We start from the raw sequence: 22541 nt of genomic DNA, 5'->3' as shown, positions 1-22541 counted from the left end.
GGACGGCATTAAATGCAGCTGATATGACAGTAAAACACATGGGAAATCAGGCAGGTGGGCTGGCCTGWCTGTGCCATCTCTCAACAATCATCCCACAAAACCAACACCAGCTGCCCAGCCACCTGGATAAAACTAAATTACAGATTACATCATTTATAAGATGCATTGATTTCCAGCAGGATTGACATTAAAACAAGACTAATTTTAGTCCTTACTATGGCTTACTACTGTGGATTCACCTGTGACAGTGGAAACTTGAAAGTTATCATATACACTACAGTAAATGAAGTAAATCACAGTTATTTAGTCATCTCTAGAGTAGAGTACTCTAGGAAGGCCTCTGCTTTTCATTAAAGAAGATGCTTCCTTCTCGTTTTCAGCAGAAAAGGTCACTATAAATTGTGCCATGAATTCTGTATGTGTTGTGCCCCAGCTACTTACTCAGCTCATGTCTGAAGCTCTCCTCACCCTCTGATGGCTACTGACCAAGCSTACCTTGGGACTTGAGAGTGAAGCTGTGAGGTTTTTTTTTTCTCATTTGTGCATCAACATTAATAAAAAAAAYTTAGCATCTGGAATTCAGCAATTCTTGAAGTGACCTCGGAGCTMGGAGCTAATCCAAAGCAGCATCCTRTAGGTAGCTGGCACTAGTTCCAGTGCACCAGGGAGATAAGAAGCAGTACAGCATATTTTGGTCAGCARAGGAAGCAGTTTGTTGTCCAGGATATCCGTCAGGACACTGTTATCTCCACCTAAACACCTCTCTTACAARTACAGGTACCCTTTGGAGCTGTGTAAGAGTACCACCTGTACATTATACCGCCCCACATATATGGGGATATAGGCAGTGCACTATAAAAATAGCTTCTTCTGCCCTGCTGTTCCCAAGAGGTGCTGAGATTCTCCATCTCTCACCAACAGAGTGAGAGCAGAGCATACTCAGCACCTGGGAGAAAGATGGTTTTTGCTCTCTTCAGAGGTCTAATGTGGRTGAGTTCCCTGCCCACATTGGTGTGCACAGCTCCTGTCAAATGAGAGCATTTGGCAAATGCCACGCAGCGCTGCCTAAGGCTCCGTGGGCTTCTCAGGCTGAAACTTGCTGTCAGGTGTATGGGTAATTTTCTAAGCCCCAAGAAAACCTGTGTGCTGCACTACAGCAGCAAGRCAGCCATTTGTAGGATAGGACTTCAATAGCTATTTCAGAGCTGGTGAGGAGAGCTGTGAGTTCTTTCTTTGGAGATGGCTAGAAAGATGTAAATTCCCTCCTTAGTAAGGCTCGTTTCTGATGTGTGTGTCCAAATTGCAAGTCCTCAGGAGCAAAAGTGGTAATTAACACATTTTAGATACTCTGGATGATCCAGAGCGTTTTCTTCTGCACAATAATGACATGATTATAAACTCCAGTTCGTCTAACGTGAGCCAAAAAAGGTAGTGTATGATTCCCAAGGGTACCTTTGGGCATTGCTGATGATTTCATGGTTTGTTTCACAGCTATTTTGCACTTTGCCCGTCAGCAGCTAATGGCTGAATTCACAATTCAGTGCAATTCCATGATGCTGCAGCAAAACTCATAACTCAGCTATGACTTCAGCTGATCCCCCCAGGGATCTCCACCTTCTAGAAATGTTACATACATTTATCTGATACTTGCAGCCATGAACATTACGTACATAAAATGGAACCTTTTAAAATACAATCTCAGCATGCAAAAAATAGATTCTTTCATCAAGTTTCTGCCCTGCAATATCCACCTCTTTTTACAATATATATATATATATATAGGAACATGAAAATGTTATATATAAATATTTACTTTAAATCTCTCCAAGTACATCCAACAGCATCAGTGGRGCAGTTGCTTGGGACCAGGAGGTCCATGCATTCCAGATGCAGTCTCTTAGGGTATTTTTTTTTAAGCTGTGGAGATGAATAGCTCAGTACATTAAAGCAGGACAGTGTGGGCTACTTATACCAACTGCAGACCACCCAATCCCTGCCCATCTGTGTCTGCTCAGCACGTGCATTCCTGCGTATGGTATGCACTGTATTTAGTTTTACTGAGCAAGTATTTTTGTAGCACAAAAGGCAGTATTTTACAGAGTAGAATGGAACTAACAGACAAAAGTAAACTCAACCAAAGCCTGCAGTGCCAGAAAATTTTTAAAGTCTGCTTGCTTCATGGTGCTTGTTGATGCTCTGCAATTTAGAAACAGTGGACCCAGGCTTGTGAAAAACAGGCTTTGGATTTGTTACTTCCTGTCAGTGTTTTCACTGTTTTGTAAGAGCCTTGGATTCAGCTGCAATATAGCCCTCCTYTCAAAAACCTACAAAAATAAGTTTTGGGCACAGTCTCAGAAGAGGCTTCTCTGTCTCCACAGTCCAACAGCCCATTASCCAATGAGGCTGCTGATCACAGTAATTAGCTGCCAGATCAGGGCTCTATGGACCACTCTTGCCTATACACGTGGCAAGAACTGAACTGAACTGAAATAGATCACACAAACAGAAATTTGCCAGTCTATAGCAACTGGCTGATAGCTATTTCCTACTTTTGGATAATAAAGTGCTCTTTGTTTAATTAGTTATTATTTAGCAGGGAACTTGAAAGATACACGTTTCCTTTCTCCCCCCACTACTGCACTTCCCCAAGAGTTAAACATGAGATTCATCTAGATCGACATCGGTCTCCCCRAGCTCCACGTGTGTGAAGCTCGTGAAGTGAGTGGCCAGCAAAGGATTCTCCATCCCATTGTCCTCACTGATGTGCAGGACAGTGTCCCCATGCTGCAGCAAGCTGGTGGTCTCGAGGCCAGCATAGTCCTCAGTGTCAGAGAGCTGGGTGGGTGGGGTGCTCTGTGCTGTTGTTGGCCGGGACTCCAAGCCTTCCTCTTTCTCCTTCTCCTTCTCAGCAGAGAGTGCCTTGCTCTGCATTTGAGGAGAGCTGGTGGTCACGCTCAGAGAAGGTAGGAAGGGAGAGGGGGGAAAAAAGGAAAGGAAGGTCTATAAAGTATTTTCTCATTCAGATACACATTTCACCATAAAGACCCAGGCACTTGCAGATTATAAATCCCTTAATATTATKCCCTAACAATAATATAGTTCTGCTGATGAATCTAATTTGCAACAATGATCAGAAAGGTTCTCTGTTTTCAGTCATTAACACTTCCTCAWTTCATCTTTCTTACCATATGGCCTCAAACTAAGAGTAGGTTTACAGTAGGTATTAAGAAAAAAATCTTTATTGTGATGATAGTGTGGGASTGGAAAAGGTTCCCCAGTGAAGCTGTGGCTGCCCCATCCCTGGAAGTGTTCAAGGCTGGGCTGGACAGGGCTTAGAGGTCTAGTAGAAGGTGTCCCAGCCCATGGCAGGACATGGAATGAGTCCAAACCCTTCTGTGATTCATTCCATGATTCTGAAGACAGAGATCATTCCTTTGTTCGTGGCAAAGGACATAACCCCCAAAAGACGCTGGAAATCTGGGTATATAAAAGTGATCTCAATGTCACTGATGTGTTGAAAAGATGACTGGGATTGTCCCTGCACCATTCTCTGTGGGGTCCAACGCAGAAAAATGTTGGACAAGCAAATTTTTTTGCAATGTGATGCTTTTGCTAAAACAGTCCTGAGGCTTTAGCAGAGTCCTTCCTTAAGGAGGCATCTCTCAGGGAGCAAGCTGTGAAAATCTGTTGAGGAAAGCTTGCCTTGGCAATTAGGTCCAGAAGGACACTSTATGTGATGGGGAGATGGAAAGGGAAGATGCAGAAAATATATTTGCATATTAAGAATTGTTGCATAGATGTAGAAGTGAATGGCTTTATAGAAGCCAGGGGCTGGACAGCAAACAGCTTAAAGAACAAACACACAGGAGAGTTTGCTGTGTTCACTCTCCCGCCAGCTTTCACTACAGTGCTGTAATGCATCTGGCACTTCCTTGTGCCTGGGATGGATCAGTGAAGGGGCTACAAACCCAGCAGTCACTTTACCTGGGTGTGGAGGTCAGCTACAACGATGGCAGGYGAGGAAGTCAGCACAGGTTTGCTGAGGGTCTCTTGCTGGCTGGTGGCCTGGGGACTGCTGTGGCTGCAGTCTGGCTGCTGGGCCGGCAGGTCTGGGGTGCAGGCTGGGGGTGCCTCAGGCTGGGCTTCCGTGAACGTCACTGAGCGCTTCTGCTCTGCTGGAGGGAACAAAGCCCAGAAAACTGAGGGTTAAAATTTGTGACCAAAACCACAGCAATAGAAGAGAGAGAATCCCTGTAGTTTTTACAATTAAGACAGGATTTGTGATTCGTTCCATCTTTATATAATCTGTCTAATTGGCATCTAATCTAAAAGCCTTTCACTCTGGGCTTTCACTACAACCACAGCAAGACTCTGAGAAACTCCTGAAGTCCAGCCAGCCACACCTATCTTTTTCATGGGTTGGTGAGACAAATACCGCCCATAACATTTCTCCATTCCAGAGGAATACAGTACACGGAGTTGAATTCCTATGTCAGTTAGCATTTCTGCCCTCAAATGAAAAAGGAAAACTGGCATGCAAAAAGATAGGAGAATTGTCCAAAGTTTTGTGGGAAATCTCAGAAAAGAAAGTGCAGTGGATAGCCCCTGATTCCTGCAGACTAAATCCACKACTCAGGAATAACTGAAAAGCACAGGGTAAAGACAGCTAGATTGAAAACCTAACAGTAAAACTGATATTCCTCTTTTTGCTCTAAATTATTTTTGGTTAACTGTTAAGTTTCAAACATCTTCAGCAGAGGTGTTGCCCMAGCATGTTCCTGAGCAGTTGAACTGTTACTGTGAACCCAGAAAGTTCACAAGTAACCTTTACTCTTCCAGATTTCTCCTCCAAAGCTCACTGCTCACTCCAGATGGTACAGAATACAGCCACCTGCTCTGTTTTGCAGTGCTGATGCCTGGAAACATACAGCACAGACTGAAACAGTCCTATATTTATTTCCATATACAATTCTTAAAGCTTATGCTAAGCGTATGATGGGACATTTCCTTCTTTCTACTACTCTAGATAGCATCTTCCAAACTTGCACATCTGGAGGTTTTGGATAAGGCATCCTGACTAGAGGAAACCCATCCCCTAAATGCTCCACAACTCTTGGAAACAAGATAATTCATTGACCATGTCCTGTTTGACCTTGTAAACCTCTAGAGAAGCCATCAAAGTRTTTTGAGTGGGTGGATTTCTGATAGGATATCCATGTACTAGGAAAAAGTACAAAGCTGCTGGGACTTCACTTTAACATAAGCTACTAGCAACCTACTATTCCTTTAAGCTAAAGCCACAGCATTTTCTACTTTCCAGTGTGGTGTGCTGGTACTGGAAATGCAGCACTGCCCTACCGCAGGGTTTTGGCTTTGGCTGGATGCTTCGTCTTGTGGTTGACAGTCGAGCTCCRTGACGGCTCCGAGGCTCAGTTTGAGTTTTCTGACGTGACAGCAGTGGTCGTCGAAGCTAAACATTGGAAGAGAGAGTTAGGCTGATGTATGTTCACATATGCACCACTCCTACTCTGAAAGGAGGTCATCATGTCTATACCTCTAGTGTCTAGTTCACTCTACTTTTAGCAGATTTTTGTGTTTTAATAGTTCCATGGCTCAGACATCTCCCTCTTACCAGCCTCTGGGCTCTGTGCCCTTTCAATTTCAACACTGAATGTAATGCAGTGCAGATTGTGTGACCGTCATTTAATATAATAATAAGAAACAAAGCCTGCAGAGGACAAGACTGAGGAATTTAAAATAAAGGGCACCTCCTGTCTTAGGGATTTGTGTGATCTCACAGCTATGGTTTTGCACTATGGGTCCCACTAGGTCAAGGGACTGCACTAGTATAGCAAAAATTAGGTAGAAAGTACATGTCACATCCACATATCCTATCTAAACAGCCACATATGAGAAAAGCCAAATCAAATCACACAGCAGGAGAGAAGGTTTGCTTACTGCCCRTGTCCTTACCTGCCGTAGGCCTCTCTTCCGCCCCAGGGGCTGCTGTAGAAGGAGGTTCTGCTGTCCTGGCTCACTCTGCACACTTGCCACCCTGTTAGATGTTGACAGCGTTAAGCCAAGCACAGAAGCACRCTCTATAACTAATGGGTGTCCTGGCAACTGGGACTAAAAAATAAACAATAGATCGACCAACCACTAATGGCACAATCACTTCAAAGAGCAGCATTGTCTTTGAAGGATGGGAGGGGACATGTCTGTTGGGTTGTGGCTTCCAGGGCTTAGGAAAGGGTGGGAGGTGGAGTCATGGCATTCAGGACTTGGCCACGCACAGGTAGCATCCAAATATAAACAACTGCAGATTTCAGTTTTCAGTCATTGATTGGTGCATCCCTCTGAGCAGCACTCACTTCTCTGCATCCTTTGCCACATCAGTGAAGGCAAGAACATGAGCTTCCTAGCTCAGAAGCCTTCTCGTTTGCTTTTCCTTTTTTCAAGGACAACATTCTAAAAGCGTTTTTTTTCTTCCCAAATAAGACTCCATGGCCTTATCACAGTTTTATCATCTGGTTTTAATTTGAATTTAAATCAACAAACAAAAAACAAGCACAAAGTGACAAAGGATCCATTCACATAATGGATGCATGAGTTATGTGAACAAGGCCCCACACTCAACACTTGCAGCCTTAAGTCTTTTTGTGGCTAACAAACAAAAGAAATAAATAAACAAAAAGTAGAGATAGATAGATAGATAGATAGATAGATAGATAGATAGATAGATAGATAGATAGATAGATAGATAGATAGATAGATAGATAGATAGAGCGAGCTTTTTTGGTTTTTAATTTATTGGCACAATATATCTGAAAACCTGCAGTAGAAGAAACTTTAGCAATAAAACATGCTCAGCTACATACCATCTCATACAACCATTCAAGTGACCATTTAATCTACTTAATATAAAAATACCACCCTTCCCTCTTTTTTATAAAAGCATTGTATTCCTCCAAACAATTTAAAACAAGACATTTAGCAGTCACAAAACACTTTAGCTGAACAAACTATGTCTGAGAGACTGATGACTGCAATAGTCACTAACATTTAAGATGGACTTCTTTTAACTCAGGCAGCCACTTTTTTAGGCCAGACTGGAATGCACTGAGCCACAATGTCCTGTTTAAGGAACTTCCAGCTGTATCTTAAACACTGTTGAAGATTCAGTATTGCAATCCATTTTGCCTTTAGCTGGCATTAATCCAAAAATAAAACAACATTCTTTTCTCTAGCTGCCTCCCTTGGATCTCCCTGGAGTTTGTAAGTACTACCAACAGGCGTGAAGGTTTATCACCTGATCATGCAGGAGTGGAGGAAGAAGACAAACCTAGGAAACAGTCAGACAAGATATGGAGGATGTCTCTGGTTAGGATTAAAAAGCTCTGTCTCCTGAGCAGCTCATTCCTCACTTTGGCAGAAGTTACTGATTGTCCTTAGAAGGTTTGGCAGAACAGAATGTGTTCCTGCTCTACTTTGGGGCAAAGTCTGGTTACCTGATCTGAAAGTTTTATTCCTTCCTCCCTTTCACTCAAAMTAAAGCCAGACTTTGCACTGAACCATATCCATGTGTTTCTATCACTTCTACAGGGCAACCTTAAGGAGAGAGACATCTTGGGATGCTGAAGCTGTTTCTCTTTTGATTGACAGACTACAGCCTAATAATCTTGGGCATGCCCTCAGCAACCTCGCCACAGTTGCACTGCCTTGGAAAATAAGGAAAGGCTTCAGCAAGCTCAAAGCCAAAACAACCAAGGTACMTTTGAGTCCTTTTCTTCCTCAGATAGGTCCCCCAAATGAAATCACCAGTCCCTGGAACATATATCCCAGCTTTTCCATAGGGTATTGACATGCTTTACTTACCAAGCACCCTAAACACCACACAAGCACCTGCCTAGGGATAGGCAGAGCCCTCAGAGTTACCTCTGGCTAGTAGGACTATGTTCTTGATGCAGACAGTGACTGCAGCTCATATGACTGCTAAGTCCAGAAAGCATCACATCACTCCTCATTAAAGCAAAGAGACTGCACTCCAATTAGTCTTTGTAATCCAGACTACCTGAAACTACAACTTGGAGAATTTCCTTAATCTTCTCTTCCTAGGATTACATAAAAACTTACTCTTCTGAATTTCCAGAAGTTTTTACTTCCAGAAGTGGTTACTAGTATGTGAAGTAGGATTTAGCTGGAGAAGTTCTTAAAAAGAAATTTCTACTGGACTAGCTTTTGAGAATTGTTACAATTTCTGATGAAGGAAAGGTAACTCAGTTCTGTGAGTGAGGAGGCATTAATGTCTGTAGCAGAAAGACTGCAATTATATTCAGTACAAAACTGTTTACAGTGCAACTGTTTACAGAAACAAACTCACTTCACGTGTGATATGAAAACACTTTTTAGAAGTCATTAGATAAGGGGCGCACATGGACTGTGTGAGGGCACAGAGGCTACACAMGAGGGAAAAACTGTTCCAATGCACTGAAGACAAACAACAGATTAACAAAAAAAAGGCTGGACTTTGTGTCTTCCTGATGTAGTGTGAGATTTTCAGCCTGGCTTAAAACATATGTGAAATGAGTTAAGTGAGCTCATGGATGTTTACTTCCAGTACTGAATAATTATACAAATTGGTATAACCTGGGATGATTTTGTAAGCTGAAATTGCAGACACCTATAGCAGGGAAATGGTGGACTGAAAGCAGCTGTGTTTTGCAGAGCTGTTTGTGCACAGAACAGTTCTGCTGTGACTATCTTTTTTAACTCTATCCCCAAATTTTGGAAAAGGAAAGGAGAGAGAATGACAGAGAATCATAAAGACCGCAAATTTCAGACTATAGACTGAATTTTTCAGATGTAAGTTTTCTTTTCATGAGGGTTTGTGAGGGTTTCTTTTCTTATCAAATAACAGCACTACCCATCTTGATTCTGTGAAAACAAGCATGGCAGGCAGAGGGTTGGCTCTGTGTAGGCTGCCCTGCCTCCTTTTCTGTCTCTCCATGTTTACTAGACTTGACCAGGAATATATTGTTTTTCTGGCAGCCTGTGGGACCCAGCCAAGGAACACTGAATCAAATGCTGTTTCAGTTGACAGTACATTTCCTCTCCATGACAATGTGATCTATAAGAGTACTTTTTCTAAAGGGCATAAGCCAGACTTATTTGGGAATAAGAAACAAGATTTTTCTCCTGTCCAGCACAAAGATGCTGTCACTATCTGAGTATCTCTGTCAGGGGATTATTTGCACAATAATGTTATTCCCAGAGGTGAGCCAAAGATCAAACCAACCCAAGTTTATGGAAGCATATTGCCAGTGCTAAAAGGAATGACAGACAGTGCAGTCACACAGTGGGGAACAAAGCAACTTTGGCAAGTTGGCAAGTAAAAGGAGTGACCCTCAGGAATTACAAGAAACCAAACCATGCAGAAAAAAAAAAAAGAAAAAAAGGAAGCAAGGAGTTTAAATATCTATTAAAAACATAGACATGCTTGCCATACCATCATGGCAGAGCATACACAATTTGTGAGCCTAGACATATGAATGAAAAGGTTGGTGGACAAAGGCAGTGGAGAATGGGTTAAGTATATTGTATTTCCAGACACATCCCAGCCTAGTTAGCATTAGATCTGCTGCTGCAATTGCCCTGGCAATGTGGATYCAATCTGATTTTTCCTACTAGGAAYGATTAAACTAAGATAGGCACAAACCTTACAGGGAAATGTGCAACMGATTTCCATTACAGTGGCTTCTCCTTCTTTCTTTCTGATTTGGGAAAATACCCTGTCCTCTCAGATTATAACCACAACAGATCACGCTGCTCCTCAGCCTTGCATCCCTTACTGTCTGAGCACTTCAATGCTCTCCMCTTCCTGTCTTCCTTGCTTTTCTACAAGGCTGCCTCTAATTGCTATCAAACAAAGGGAAACAGACTTTATTCTTTTTTGTATTTGTCACAATTTGTTTCATCTGTTTMAGRCTCCTACCTTCCATAAGGGTCTAGTCCCCAGTAAATATTGTTTATTTCTTTATGTCAGTTATGACTAAACACCAGCTTTTGAATTCAGAAGGTGATCCTAAAAGATTGTTGTTGTGTGCCAGCCGAAATCAAAGTTACATAAGAAAAACCCTAGCCTGCTTTATTCCAAACTAATGCTCCTGAATGTAAAAACAAATTAACTCTGCCCTATAATCCCCACAACACAATAAGCTTCTACAACATCTGCTTTATTACTCCTGTTCTTTAGAGGAGGAATCCAATTTTCACATTTCACAATGCAATTGAAACATCTTTTCCTCCTCACAGAGCTCCAATCTAATCTTTTTAGACACATTTGCAATGTCTTCATGCCTTCTAAGGCTTTGCAGCCCTGATTCCCCTTCTTAAGACATTAGTGSCCACTCTTTGAAAAGGATTATAAASCTCAGCAGAAYTGACTMCCAAGTACATCTGCTAACCAGTTTGCTTTAGGAGATCTCTGTACTGTAGAGCTGGCTGGAGGATAGTGTCCTGGTCTCTAGAGAAAATTTTTGTGACAGGAATTAGTAGGAACCCGTTGTGCAGCTGATTATATTTCAGGGTTCAAAATGAATTATTGACTTAGATGTCTCGTAGTGCTCAGCCTCACCACTGTAATTAGAAGTGGCTCCCCCCTACTTAACAAGATCAAAACATTTCACAATCAAYGCTGATGTAACCGAGTATCAGGTCATTATGGCTTTAGCTCAGATACAGACCTTTCCCTTTATCCTCTTTCTCAACTGTAGTGAATTTTCAGTGCTGCTAAAGGTACAACATGGAAGTTCTTTGAACGATTTCTCTTCAGCTYTTCAGCTCAGATGACCATGCAGTCCATCTTACTTTGTCACAAAACCAGATAACAATATTCCTGCCTCTGCCAAGAAGCTGAGGTCTTTTTCTAACCGATCAGAGACTGGTCTGCCAGAGCAGGGTTCACACACACAAAGGACACCATGTGTCATGGGATGAGCTCAGTGACAGCACCGATGATAAACTCTCCTTTTGTCAGCTGAGGAGAGTGAACAAACAAACAGAGAAGACTGTCCCCAAAAAGCCGCTACCAACATCAAAACTGAAGTTAATGAAAGAGAAACCACTCACACAAATGCCTCACAACATATCCACTGCTTCCACTGGTGCAGAAATGAAATAGTGAGTTACCCTCTGTGTTGCCAGTGTACAGGGCCATGTTCTCCTGGGAGGGCACAGATGTGCTCTTGGGACTAACAACAGCTCTCCAGCCTCAAGAGGATGGGTTGAGAGGTGGGAGCACAGCAGCAGGACAGGGAGAATGATTAACATGACTGAGCTGGGTGTTAAAGGTGCAGCCCTCCCTTCTAAGTTCACTCCTGACCCAATTGTGTTTGTTCCCCTGTCGGTGGGTAATGAGGAACAGCTAGACCTGAACTCCAGCACTAAAAGAATCATTTAAAATATATATTTATGGTGTCCACCTGCAAGATTTCTAAGGTGTCATTTGAGAATTGAAAATGTTTTGCAAAAATAATGAGAATTATTGTAAAACACCCACAAAACACTATATTCCGCAGGACTTACCATARTTAGTTTTATCAGTGAATGGCAAAGAACACAGCTTGCTATTAAGTCTTATGTGGTGACAGCATTGTGAGATGAATGAAGAAACAGATGTCTCCATTTTACATCAGCGTCCAGGCTAATGCTTATAACAGGATACAGCTAATGCCTTTCAAGCAATTGCTAAACAAGGGGAAAATCCCAAGGCTAGCCTGCTGCTTCATTCACTACAGCTTTTTCTTTCCCCTTCTCCTTAGCCTTCTCAAAGTTATTGGCAATCAAAGCTGAAAACTGAAGATGGGTTGCTACACCTTTGACTTGCAGGCCTGAATATTGATGAGCCACAAGAGACAGAGATGGAGAGAGTGACAAAAGGTGAGGGGAAGAGACAGGRGGTTGGAAACGGCTCGTTTCCCAGCACACACACTGACAGACAGGTAGTGTTAACACTGTACCTAGAGAGGCTGCCCTCAGTGGCCAGGCTCGGGGAGTCATCGAGGACATTAGGTTCACTGCAGGAGGGGCAGGGAGATTAAGAATTTAGGGAAAGAAAATGCAAAAAGCATGCGCTTGTCTCTGTTTTCAAGGGAAGAAAATACCACAGGAGTAAAAAAAGTAAAAAAAGGACGGTAACATTAATTGGTCTCACACGCCCAACAGAACATATATGACTCAGAGGAGCTGAAAGAGCATCTGATAACAGAAGCAGTCTTAGAGAAAGTTTACACTGCATGGAGCCTTCTACAGCTCTGGTGAGACCAGGGGAGCTGAGAAGTTCAACAGGATGTGTTTCTACAGGAAATAAGGCAGGTAACTGTTTTCAAAGCTATTTTCCTGCAGCATTTTGATTCATTTCAGTTCTGTTTACTTCCAGCTTCATATTAAGCTTTTTTCCTTCCCCATAAGCCACTTCTTCCTTGAGGGAGGGCTAATCTATCTCCCATGAGCTATAGATCACTCTTCTGGCATGACTCTAAGAACAAACATCTGGAAAACAAGGTCTTCTAGTGCAACAAAACTGTAAATAAACAGCTGGCGAGGGTCTTGGCAAAGGAGTACACAATTCCATTGCTTTTCTGCACTGCAGCCATTAGGCAGGATCAGCCTGCTCAGGCCATAGGAAAAAYATGAAAGAAAGAAAGTAGTTTGCTGGGTTACCAGCAGGAAAGCAGTAATAATAACATTTAGCATTAATTAGTTTAGATTTGWGAGGCAGTCTGAAAGCCCAGAGACCATCCATAACTCAAAGGGCGTGACGTCAAGGACTATGATTATGCTTGCTGAACTGTCCTACCCCTACCCAGATGAAAAGCAATTCTCCTCATATACCATGTAMTTAAAAAGTAGAGAGTGAAGCTCTATAGGAATTAAAGTCATTTTTTCCCAGCAACACCTTGATTTAGGATTGCACAAAGCAAACATTGCTATCAGTCAGCTGGCACTCTTACGAAGTTTATGCATTGAAGATGGTAGTGAAAGATTGAGGAAAAKGCAGTCTTGCATATTAATTTTTCAAGAAACAAAAGGACTGAAACAACTGAGTTCAAAAATCAAATGAGTTCCTGTAAGTTCTTTTGTGAACACTCCCAGATAAAATCTGTGCAACTTCTCTCTTGTAAATGACTTCTATCTCTGCTGATGTGTACCACAGCTATTAATTTTCCTTCATCTRTCAAGGTCAGTTCTTTAATTCCAAGCAAGAATGGGGAGGGAACCATTGTGTTTGATTTTCCAGGGGTGGTCAAGACATGATGTGGAATATATTCTTTAAAGGTTCAAAGGAAATAACATAAATTCCTCTGTCCATTGTCAGATATCCTTGGATAACTATGTCACAGAAAAATAAAACAATAAACATTGCTTACTTAGAAAAAAAAATCACATTTAAATGCAACACTTCTCTCCACATCTTCTAAAGATGTAGATTTCCTAACACCAGGAATAAAGTATTCAAAGTTATTTGTATCAACAAGTATTTCAGGTTTAAAACAATATTAAATCCCATCATTGAACATAGCATTCTGTTTCTGCAATGAGCTAGTTATTGTTCTATGAAGGACACAGAAAATATGGAAGAAAAAAAAGTAAATCAAACTGCTTCTGTTCCCTTTTCTCAGCTTCTCAGGATTCCTCCTCACTCCCTACACAGACTGGGTATGGTCCCCTGATTCAATGCAGATGCCAAAACCACATTTCCTTTTGCTATTCAGTAGTAGCAGACAAAAAAATTAATGCTGAGTGTTTATGGAACTGTTTAAGAGGAGGATTTCTGTGGATGACAGCTTGTTCTTATGGACCCTACACAACACAGATCATCCTGTACAATAATTATTYCCAACCCTGCACCCTTGGTCCAACACTATAAATAAATTTAGCACCACTATGCTGGCACCAATTGCAGTATCCCACATCTCTGATGTACCTGTGCTATTTCTGCCCTTGTGAATATAATGGGAAAGGTGAAAAGCCCATGTTGTTACCTTTGGCTGGGTAACATGCCCACCTCAGCCTGAGGTGCAGACATGCTGGAGAGATGGCTGGAGAACCGCCTCCTCCCAATGGCACCCATAAGGCATGCTTCTTGTTCACTTACCACACTGGGCATGCTCAGGGAGTCATCTGCAAAGAGAAGAAACAGGAAAGAAGGGGAAACAACCACCCAAACCCTTCCTGCATCTCCACAGTTGTCAAGAGATAACAGGATGCCAAAGGTGTAYCCAGCATTCACTTACCAAGAGCCCAAGCCTGCAAATTGGAATATGCCATTAGATTTTATGGCCACAGCGCAGAAAGACGTACACATAAATCCCTGCAGGATGAGGAACTTGACAAACATGGGGCAGGGATTTATGTATTCTTCATCTTAAATGGCTCTCAGGAATACATGTTTGGGAAATTCAGCTTCCACTAGGGCTTAATTCCTGTGATTAATAAATTGTTTGTTAATACACAGCATTTCCAGCATAAAAGTTATACCTGGTCCTTTTYCTGGTGTGAAATAAACTGCTGCTATGATTTAGCAAAGCACTGTTATAAAAAAAGCCAAAATACATGACAGCAAAATGCAGAACTGATACCCTTCAACACCCTTTAGGACATGCATTTTAAAATGTCACCAAAAAATTGGATAAATTGACTCAAATACATCTTACTGCAACTGAACTATGCAGACAGCTGGATTGCAAACAGGACTGCTTGAAATTTTCAGTGCTGTTTCAAAATATATCAAGAAAGAAATTACTCTATTGTAGGTATTGCCACAGCAACTTTTAATTAGAAATAAATTAAACAAAGAGGTGAGTTTGCGTAATTTTCTCTCCTCTTTTTGACCTTTTCCAATTCTGATGTACTGAAATATTTTATGGCAGCATTTATCCAAAGCAGGGCTGAGGCAATAATGCCACAGTTCAGATAGGAAGTATTTACTGTACCATACAATGGCTCAGAATTCATCTGAGGCTGAAACCTGAGTTTGCCACAGTGAGTAAATATCTGAATAATGTATGAGCCCTACAGCTCTGGGTGGATTGTACAAAGTTTAGTGGTGAACCCAACTAAAATAAAGTTGGGCTGAGCCTGGAAATTTTCAGGCTAACTGCTCTTTCCCAAAAGGCAATCATACTGTAACTGCAYGGGCCTTTCTTTTGAGTCCATCCCTCATTGTCATTTTCACTCCTTCTGTTTGACGCTTTTGGGGAACAGTCGGTAGTCCTCAAATACAGCAGYGAAGCACTTGAGTTTCAGACACTGAACCAACCAACCAGAAACTAGGGGGAAGCCCAAGCCTGATGATATATGAGCAGAGTTTTCTACCCTGGCTTTCAGTGAAGGGCAACTCAGAAGCAGAGAGAAGACAAAATTCCAACAATAATATGAAACTCAGCTGAAACAACAAACCCCCATTCAGATCATTTCAAGTAAGTCCCCAAAAATTCACTATCCTATTTTGTTTAACCTGGCAACAGAAAGCCTGGCAAATTCAGCTTCCCAAAAGGGAGTCCAAGCTTCTATTGTCAGTAGTTTTGAGTCTTAATTTCCTGTTTGTTTATCAAGTGACTCAAGCACAGAGACATTCCACCCTACAGAGAGCCACATCTGGATCTTTTGCAGCACAAGGATAACGTGTTCAACCATCAGAGCATCTGGACAGAAGCAATGAGCAGGAAGTATTAAGATGCYGCAGGAACAGGATCCTAACTACAGAGTCACAGCCCCACCCATTCTCATGATACCCAAAGAGAGACCTGGCTGCCAAATGCCTTGTCAGCACTGTGACAACTGCACATCAACCCAGGTCTCAGACACTAAAAGCCTCCATGYACTCTTCCCTGTGCCCTGCCATAGYTCAGGAGGCATGTCACAACCCAAACTTTAACATCATGTACCAGCCACACTCATTGCTCAACCTCATGCTCCTGCAGGCCTTTGATTCACACTGGGACAGGGGCAATGTGTTCCCCTCCCAGCCCGACCATGGGCATCAAGAAAGCATCTTCAGTGTTTAGGGCTTAGCTTGAATAACAGCCACGTACTTTCTTCATCCTCCTCATCTGTGCGGCTGAGCGTGTCCTGKGAGGCCTGCTGGGAATGCTCGCTGTCCTGCTCCCAGACTGTGCCAGTGCCAGTGTTGGAGCGGGACATGGTGGCCAGGCTCAGGCGGTAAGCAGAGGTGGAAGTGCCCATGGTGCTGACAGATGTCTTCCCTTGGTAAGCTGCACAAGAGGTGAAAAACCAAACCCAAGTCATTGATGGCACTGGAAATAAACAGTGAGCCGAGCATTCCTGTCACATCAGGCACCTCATTCTGCCTGGACTAGTGGGGCAGAGGAACCTTCTGGCTCTCTACAACTCCTTGACAGGAGGGTGGAGCCAGGTGGGTGTTGGCCTCTCCTCCCCTGCCACCAGGACAAGGAGGAAATGGGCTTAAGTTGCATCCAGAGAAGCTCAGGCTGGGCAGAGGGAACTTCTTCATGGAAAGGGTTGCTAGGCATTGGAATGGGCTGCCCAGAGAGGTGGTGGAGTCACCATCTCTTGAGGYGTTCAAGAAATGACTGGATGTGGGACTTGGTGCCTGGCCTAATTGACAAGGTGGTGATCACTCAAAGATCTGATGATCTCAGAAGTCTTTTCCAACCTTAATGATTCTGTGATTCTGTAACAGGGCTGGCAAAGGTGATAAAACACAGTTGCCTTCCTTACCTTACCCCTCCAAAATCTGTTTTACTTATGCAATCTGTTTTTTCACAACCTGTATTTTCCAGATCTGCYTCGACATTTAGAAACAAGGCAAAAATATTGCCAAGGAAAAAGAAAAAAAAAAACACTGAAGCATTTCCTTTTGAATGTTTTCCTAAGAACTGAGCACATAAACCGCTTGCCATGTATRAGCAGCAACTGCCCTCTCGTGGCAACACGAGTAGCTGTCACGGGAGAGAAGTCTCCCCTTGTGCAGGAGAGAATTCGGTGCCCCATCAGCTCAGGAATGCTGATCTGAACACCACAGTAGAGAAAAATCAAAGAGACCAGGAGAAAGGGGGAGGAAGATCTGCTGCTGCTGAAAAGYCAGACCTTTGTGCACAAGGAGCTTTGGCTTTACGGTGGCTGGGGCTGCACAAGCCAGCTGAGACAGTAAGAAACAGCTACTGGGGAATAGGACTCAGTGGAAAAGTAGGTGCGTTTCACAACTCACCTGGACTTCTGTTGGCTGTTCAGTASCCAGGATGAAAGTAAGCTCCAGGTGCAGGCTGTCAGGGTGTGGGTGGATTGCCCCGTTCCCCTTTTAGGCAGAGACCACGTCTGCCTCACAAATTACTGTAGAGGCAGGCAGCTGTCTGGCCTGGGTTGGTGGCCCTGAGCTTTCCCTGCCCTCCTTACCAGACCCACTGTGCACGGCCTCCTTCAGGATCTTGAGCTCGTTGTTGAACTCAGCAATGAGCGAACTCTTGCAGAGCGGCCGTGGGATGAAGCGTCTCTCCAGCTGGTCGGAGATGTGCTGTCGGGCAGTCAGCTCCTCATGGTTCTCAGCTGGCTGGGCCAGCAGCTGCAAAATTGGGATGCGTTAGCATTGCAGGGAGATGGGGCCCAGGCAACTGGAACTAGTCTCCAGGCTAGCATGAGCCTGCAGTCAGTCAGCAGGCTGTGGAGGCAATAGTTTCCATCTATGAAGTTTCCACCTGTCTTTCAGGGACAATCTTATATTTGATGGATCAGATAGCAAAACCTCGGTGGTGCAGAGTACATGGGGATGAGGGCTTCCTCATGCTAAGCTCTATCCTCGGACATGATAGAGCTCCTTCCTCCATGACCATTTACCCTGTCCAAGAGACAAGGTAGCCTAAATAAGGTGGAGTACAAGTGCTAGTCTGCCTGGTAACCAGCAAAGAGCTGCCATTAACTTAAGCTCCAGCTCCTCAGTCTAGCAGATGTCTGTCCATCCACAAAAGTCCTGTGAGAACCTTCATCCAAGAGATAAGAGGGGAGKGGTCCTTCCTGGCTGTTAGCTATATTGCCCAGCTCTATGCAGAAGAGAGATTACTAGAAGATTTTTGCCAACACCCTCCTAGGTTCAGCACATCCACACTCCTTCCAAGCGCTTTGAATGTATTCGTTGCAGAATTATGTCCACATGCYCTTTCCCATTCAGAGGAACTAAGGCTAGCTGTACTCCATGGATCAGAGCTCCTGCATGACTAGCATACTCTTTAGTTTTGGCTAAGAAAATGCTCTGTGATTTAATTTCAAAAGGTCCTTAGGCCTCCTAACTTCCAAAAGATCACTCCCTACATATAGTTTTTCCAGAAGTGCTGTTCTCAGTTGGGGAGTAAGGGCTATCTTGCCTTCAGGGAGTGATACATCAGGAGCCAAAGCAACTGTTACCTTGCACTGGATGAAGGGCCGAAGGAGCACAAAGATAGGGATCCGTGTTCGTATGATGAAGTCGAGGAAATCCCACARGGCCAGCCCTCCTACCTTCCGCAGGGCCATCTCTTTGACTTGCAGGCTCAGCCAGTACCACTGGCTGTCCAGCTGGCGTTCAAAGCAAACAAGGATCACCTTCAGGGCTACAGGGGAACACACATCAGCAAAGGGCAGTCAGAGATGCTACCACTGTCCCTCACAAGTTTTGGGGAAAGAATGGGGGTTCACAGTGAGCACAAACCTACACAAGGCATGCTTTGCATGTATGTGCACATGCACGCCCACACACCTCAGRGCCACTGTTCTCTGTCAGTCTCCAAACATGGCAGGGAAGGAGCAACCAACCTTCCTGTAATAAAGGCCTCAGGATCAGGACTGGCAGCCCTATTTCCAGARGAATTTTTCTACTTCATACCTAAGTTCCTCTGTATTTTCTTGCACTGGCTTTCCCTCTCCCTGCCTACAGTGTTCTTTTGTCTTCTCAGAATCAGATATTCTGAAAGCAGCTCAGAGTGGGAATACAGCCCTGGATGATGAGACAAGCTCAAAAATCTTGACTAAGAGACAACCTGTGAGCACAATAACCTCAGATGTGAGCAGATGATTTATAAGGTGATGAAAATAATCTTTCTAGCAGTGCAGATGCATGAGTCRTGGCCACATTGCAATTTAAATACAAATGTGGTCCAGTAAGCCGAGGGCAGTAATTCACAAGAGCAAGAGCAATGGCATTACAAATGGGAGTGAACAGCAATGAAGTTCAGAACAATGCTGTGCATTAAATTGGGAAGTAATTACAACTTGGCTCACAGGAGAGACAAAGAATMTCCCCCTTTCCATGCTCCCCTGATCTGGAAAAAACAGGGAAGACTGGGAATTTTTGGAGGAAAGTTGACTACTCCATGTTTCTTAATTGGATGACAAAGACTTCTCACCCATTACACATCTGAATCCCGGTTTGTTGGGGTGGGGGGCTAAATCAGTGGTGAATTGCCAATTTTTCATCAGTTTTACCCCATTCCTCAGGTAACAGGTAAACAAAGACACAAATATAAATCTTCAGATAAATGCCCTCACAAAATCAGAAACAGAGAAGCTGTTTTTGAAGGGTGCTTTAAGAGGAAACTCCCCATACAGCCCAACAGCCTGCAGTGCTGCTGCATCACCAATTTATTTATTTTTAATTTCCTTTCACCTGTGKGTCAGATGGGAGATAATATAGCACTATCTTGCACCACCCTACAGTAAACAGAGGGYGTTCCAGTCAATAAGGATCATGTTTGTGGGGCCAGCAGCCAGCCAGACCACATCACCTCTCACTCTAGATAGCCAAGGGCAAGTGAGGCTGTGATGTTAGGGGTTGATAGGCAGTCTGACTTATCTCTGTGGTTTCACTACTGTAGTCTGGGAGTATGAAACTGAGTGATTTCTACCTGTGCTGCTCTTCCTCCAGCTGTAGTGCAGACACCACTCACATTGTTATATATTCTAGAGATACTCCTGACTTCACATCCTAGCCCGGCCCCCTGTTCAGCACAAGGCCCAAATCAGTTCTAAAGARCTAAAGGCCTAAATTCACTCCTGCCTAAGATGGTTTTCTTTGGTCTCTACAGTCTTGAGCACTTCACCTTAACTGTGGGTYTTCTCAGTGGTCAGCAGAAGCCATCACTCACCCAGGTAGGCAGCCTGGCTGGTGGACTCTGCAAGCCCTTCCCGCCGCAGGTCCTTCCCTGCATCCCCTGGGGTGGAGCAGTGGGCAGGGGAGCTCTCCAGCATAAAATTCTTGCTGCGGGAAGTGCTGATGATGCGAGGTGGCAGGAGGATATTGATAACAGTCTGGAGCAGCAGCAGGACCTCAGGCTGCTCCAGCCAGGGGCTGTCTGAGATGGATTGGGAGGGGAAAGAGAGAAAAAGATCAGGCTGCATCCCATTGTAGACACCCAAAAGACCCTGTTAGTTCCAAAATGGGGTGCATCTCAAATGTCCCCTAAGTCAAAACTCCGTCCCCCACACCTTGTTATGCTGCTTCTCCTCCTGCAAGCAAAGGCAAAATTTATCTTAGCACCAACACAAACCCACATGAACACAGAGCTACAAAGCACAAAGAAATGTCCCATTCAGTGATCTCATTTCCTCTTGGCATTCCTCTCTCCCTTTACTCGTTACTTTCGTTTAGGGATCTACCAGTGAAGAGCCTCCATCGCAGAAAGCAAGGAGCAGGATTTGTGCCAGACAAGTGGCCTGGATTGCACAGACTRTGATCCCCAGGGACACACAATTTCTGTGACCTCTGCTACCCTCTGTGACTTCTTGTCTTGGAGTGTTTTTATGATGATAATCTATTCCTGATCATCTGCTTTATGCCCAGAATTGGGTCCTGTAGCTTTAGGGTGAGGCCAGGGCAGGTTCAGGAGCCRGRGGAACTCTGGYRYGGGCTTTGTTCAAGCTCTCACTCTCCCGTGTGCTCAGTTTGCYGTGCAATCAGAGGCTGCATCRTTGCTTTKAGCTTGCTTGGTTTGTGTTAGCTTAGGCAGGAAGTTGTTCYCTGGACTGTAGAACCAATTCTTTGGTGATTTCTGTTGTTTTCTCTCAGACTGTTCCTCTTCCATTTTTGGTCTGAATCAGATCATTGGCGGGAGTGCCATGGGGACACCCTATCTCAGCCCCAGACYTCAGGAGAAGCTGAACCAAGGAAAGAAAGGGCTCTAAATCCACCAGCTTCMTCTGTTGCAAGGAGCAGACCAACATCAGAGGTTCCCCAGGTTCCCATCTGTTTTTCTTTTCCCCCCGAGCTGCCGTGTGGACTCTTCTTCCCTCCCCCAAAACAAAGGCATCCACCATTTTGCTCTTCCCTAGCATGTGGCTGGCAGAGTTCTGTGAGTTTTCTTTTCCTTCCCCTGGCATTTTGGTTTTTTCTTTTTTTCTGCTGTGGGGATGTGGGAGTGCGTGTGTGTAGTAAAGTTCTGAAAGTTCAATATCTAACCATTGTTCATTCCTTTTCCCATGTCGGGCAGGCACTTTGTCAGGTAAACAGTTGGTTTTTTTCATTTTCACTGACCAATATTCATTTCGTATCAGCGGTAAGGGATTGTTGAAACCYGTTTCTTTAGAGGAAACGTTAATTCCAGAGCCTTTTCTCTTAAAAATGTTTCTAAACTGGAACACTTCTGCTGCAACAGATTTATCTTGCCCTGCACCCCAGTTTCAAAAGCATCTGTGTAAGACCTGACTTAAGAACCAAGGCACAACTGAAATTAAGAGAAGAAATAACAACTTTTTCAGTGGGGTCAATGGGGCTCTTTTCAGTCTTAGATCCAAAGGGCACTCAGTTGACATACTGCTGGTGAAGAAAAGCCAATTAAAAAATAAAAATAAAGTACAGAGAGCAAGGAAAGTGCAAACATCAGTTGTCAGAAAAGAGGGACAAAAATTCTTTTTGTTAAATTAGTCAGACCTTTGCTTCCAGATCCTACTGTGAGCACAAATGGAATCAGTAGGTTTAAAAGCATTCCTTCCCTTCTTTCCTGATTGGTGAATGGGGAGACGACATGGCTTAGGGGGAAATCTTCTTTCAAAGCCTGTGCAGTAATGATAAGAAAGGATTAAACAATTTCATCAGCAGATCACACACACAAGTCACTGTGGGGAATGACAATCCCCGGGCACCCTGTTCACACAGTACACCACCAGCATTGATGACCTGATGGAATGAGATGCCCTGASACCACACAGTACATCACCTGCTCTTATCATAGCAAAATGTAGGAAGCCCAGTCTCCCATCTCCTAGATGTCACTAACAAAATCAGATGTATCCCACAGGAGTCAGCTGAGTGTTAGGATTAAGGTCTGCACTGCTGTGAATGGCACCAGGATCTGAGATGGCATCAGATCAGACAATAGGGAATAGAAAATGGAACAGAGAAAACTGCACAAATGACATCATTTAAGTATCCTCCTGTCCGAACATGGAGGTTATTCCCAAACACTTTTTTTGTTCTGCCTCACTTTGTGCTGCCCTGACATCTTCCGTAACACAAAGAATGAACTGAAAAATACACA

General features: G+C 43.7%; 1 protein-coding gene across 1 annotated transcript in view; it reads right to left on the bottom strand.

Moving 5' to 3' along the window:
• Nucleotides 1-274: 274 nt before the first annotated feature.
• Nucleotides 275-22541, bottom strand: part of UNC80 (unc-80 homolog, NALCN channel complex subunit) — a 113395-nt gene continuing 91128 nt past the window's right edge. The window contains exons 55-65 of the mRNA XM_057389866.1: nt 21935-22058; nt 20154-20360; nt 18439-18623; nt 17437-17602; nt 16095-16274; nt 14043-14181; nt 12018-12074; nt 5974-6055; nt 5359-5470; nt 3985-4175; nt 275-2925 (exon numbers count right to left, since the gene is read on the bottom strand). Of these exons, the coding sequence (XP_057245849.1) occupies nt 2653-2925; nt 3985-4175; nt 5359-5470; nt 5974-6055; nt 12018-12074; nt 14043-14181; nt 16095-16274; nt 17437-17602; nt 18439-18623; nt 20154-20360; nt 21935-22058 (1716 nt within the window). The 3' untranslated portion in view covers nt 275-2652. The remainder of the gene's footprint in view (nt 2926-3984; nt 4176-5358; nt 5471-5973; nt 6056-12017; nt 12075-14042; nt 14182-16094; nt 16275-17436; nt 17603-18438; nt 18624-20153; nt 20361-21934; nt 22059-22541) is intronic.

This window comes from Malurus melanocephalus, unplaced genomic scaffold (assembly GCF_030028575.1).
Source record: "Malurus melanocephalus ecotype Western Australia unplaced genomic scaffold, MMel_1.1 scaffold_20, whole genome shotgun sequence".
NCBI classification, from domain to species: Eukaryota; Metazoa; Chordata; class Aves; order Passeriformes; family Maluridae; genus Malurus; species Malurus melanocephalus.
Note: the sequence above shows the minus strand (reverse complement) of the source record. Positions and strands in the feature narration are given on the sequence as shown.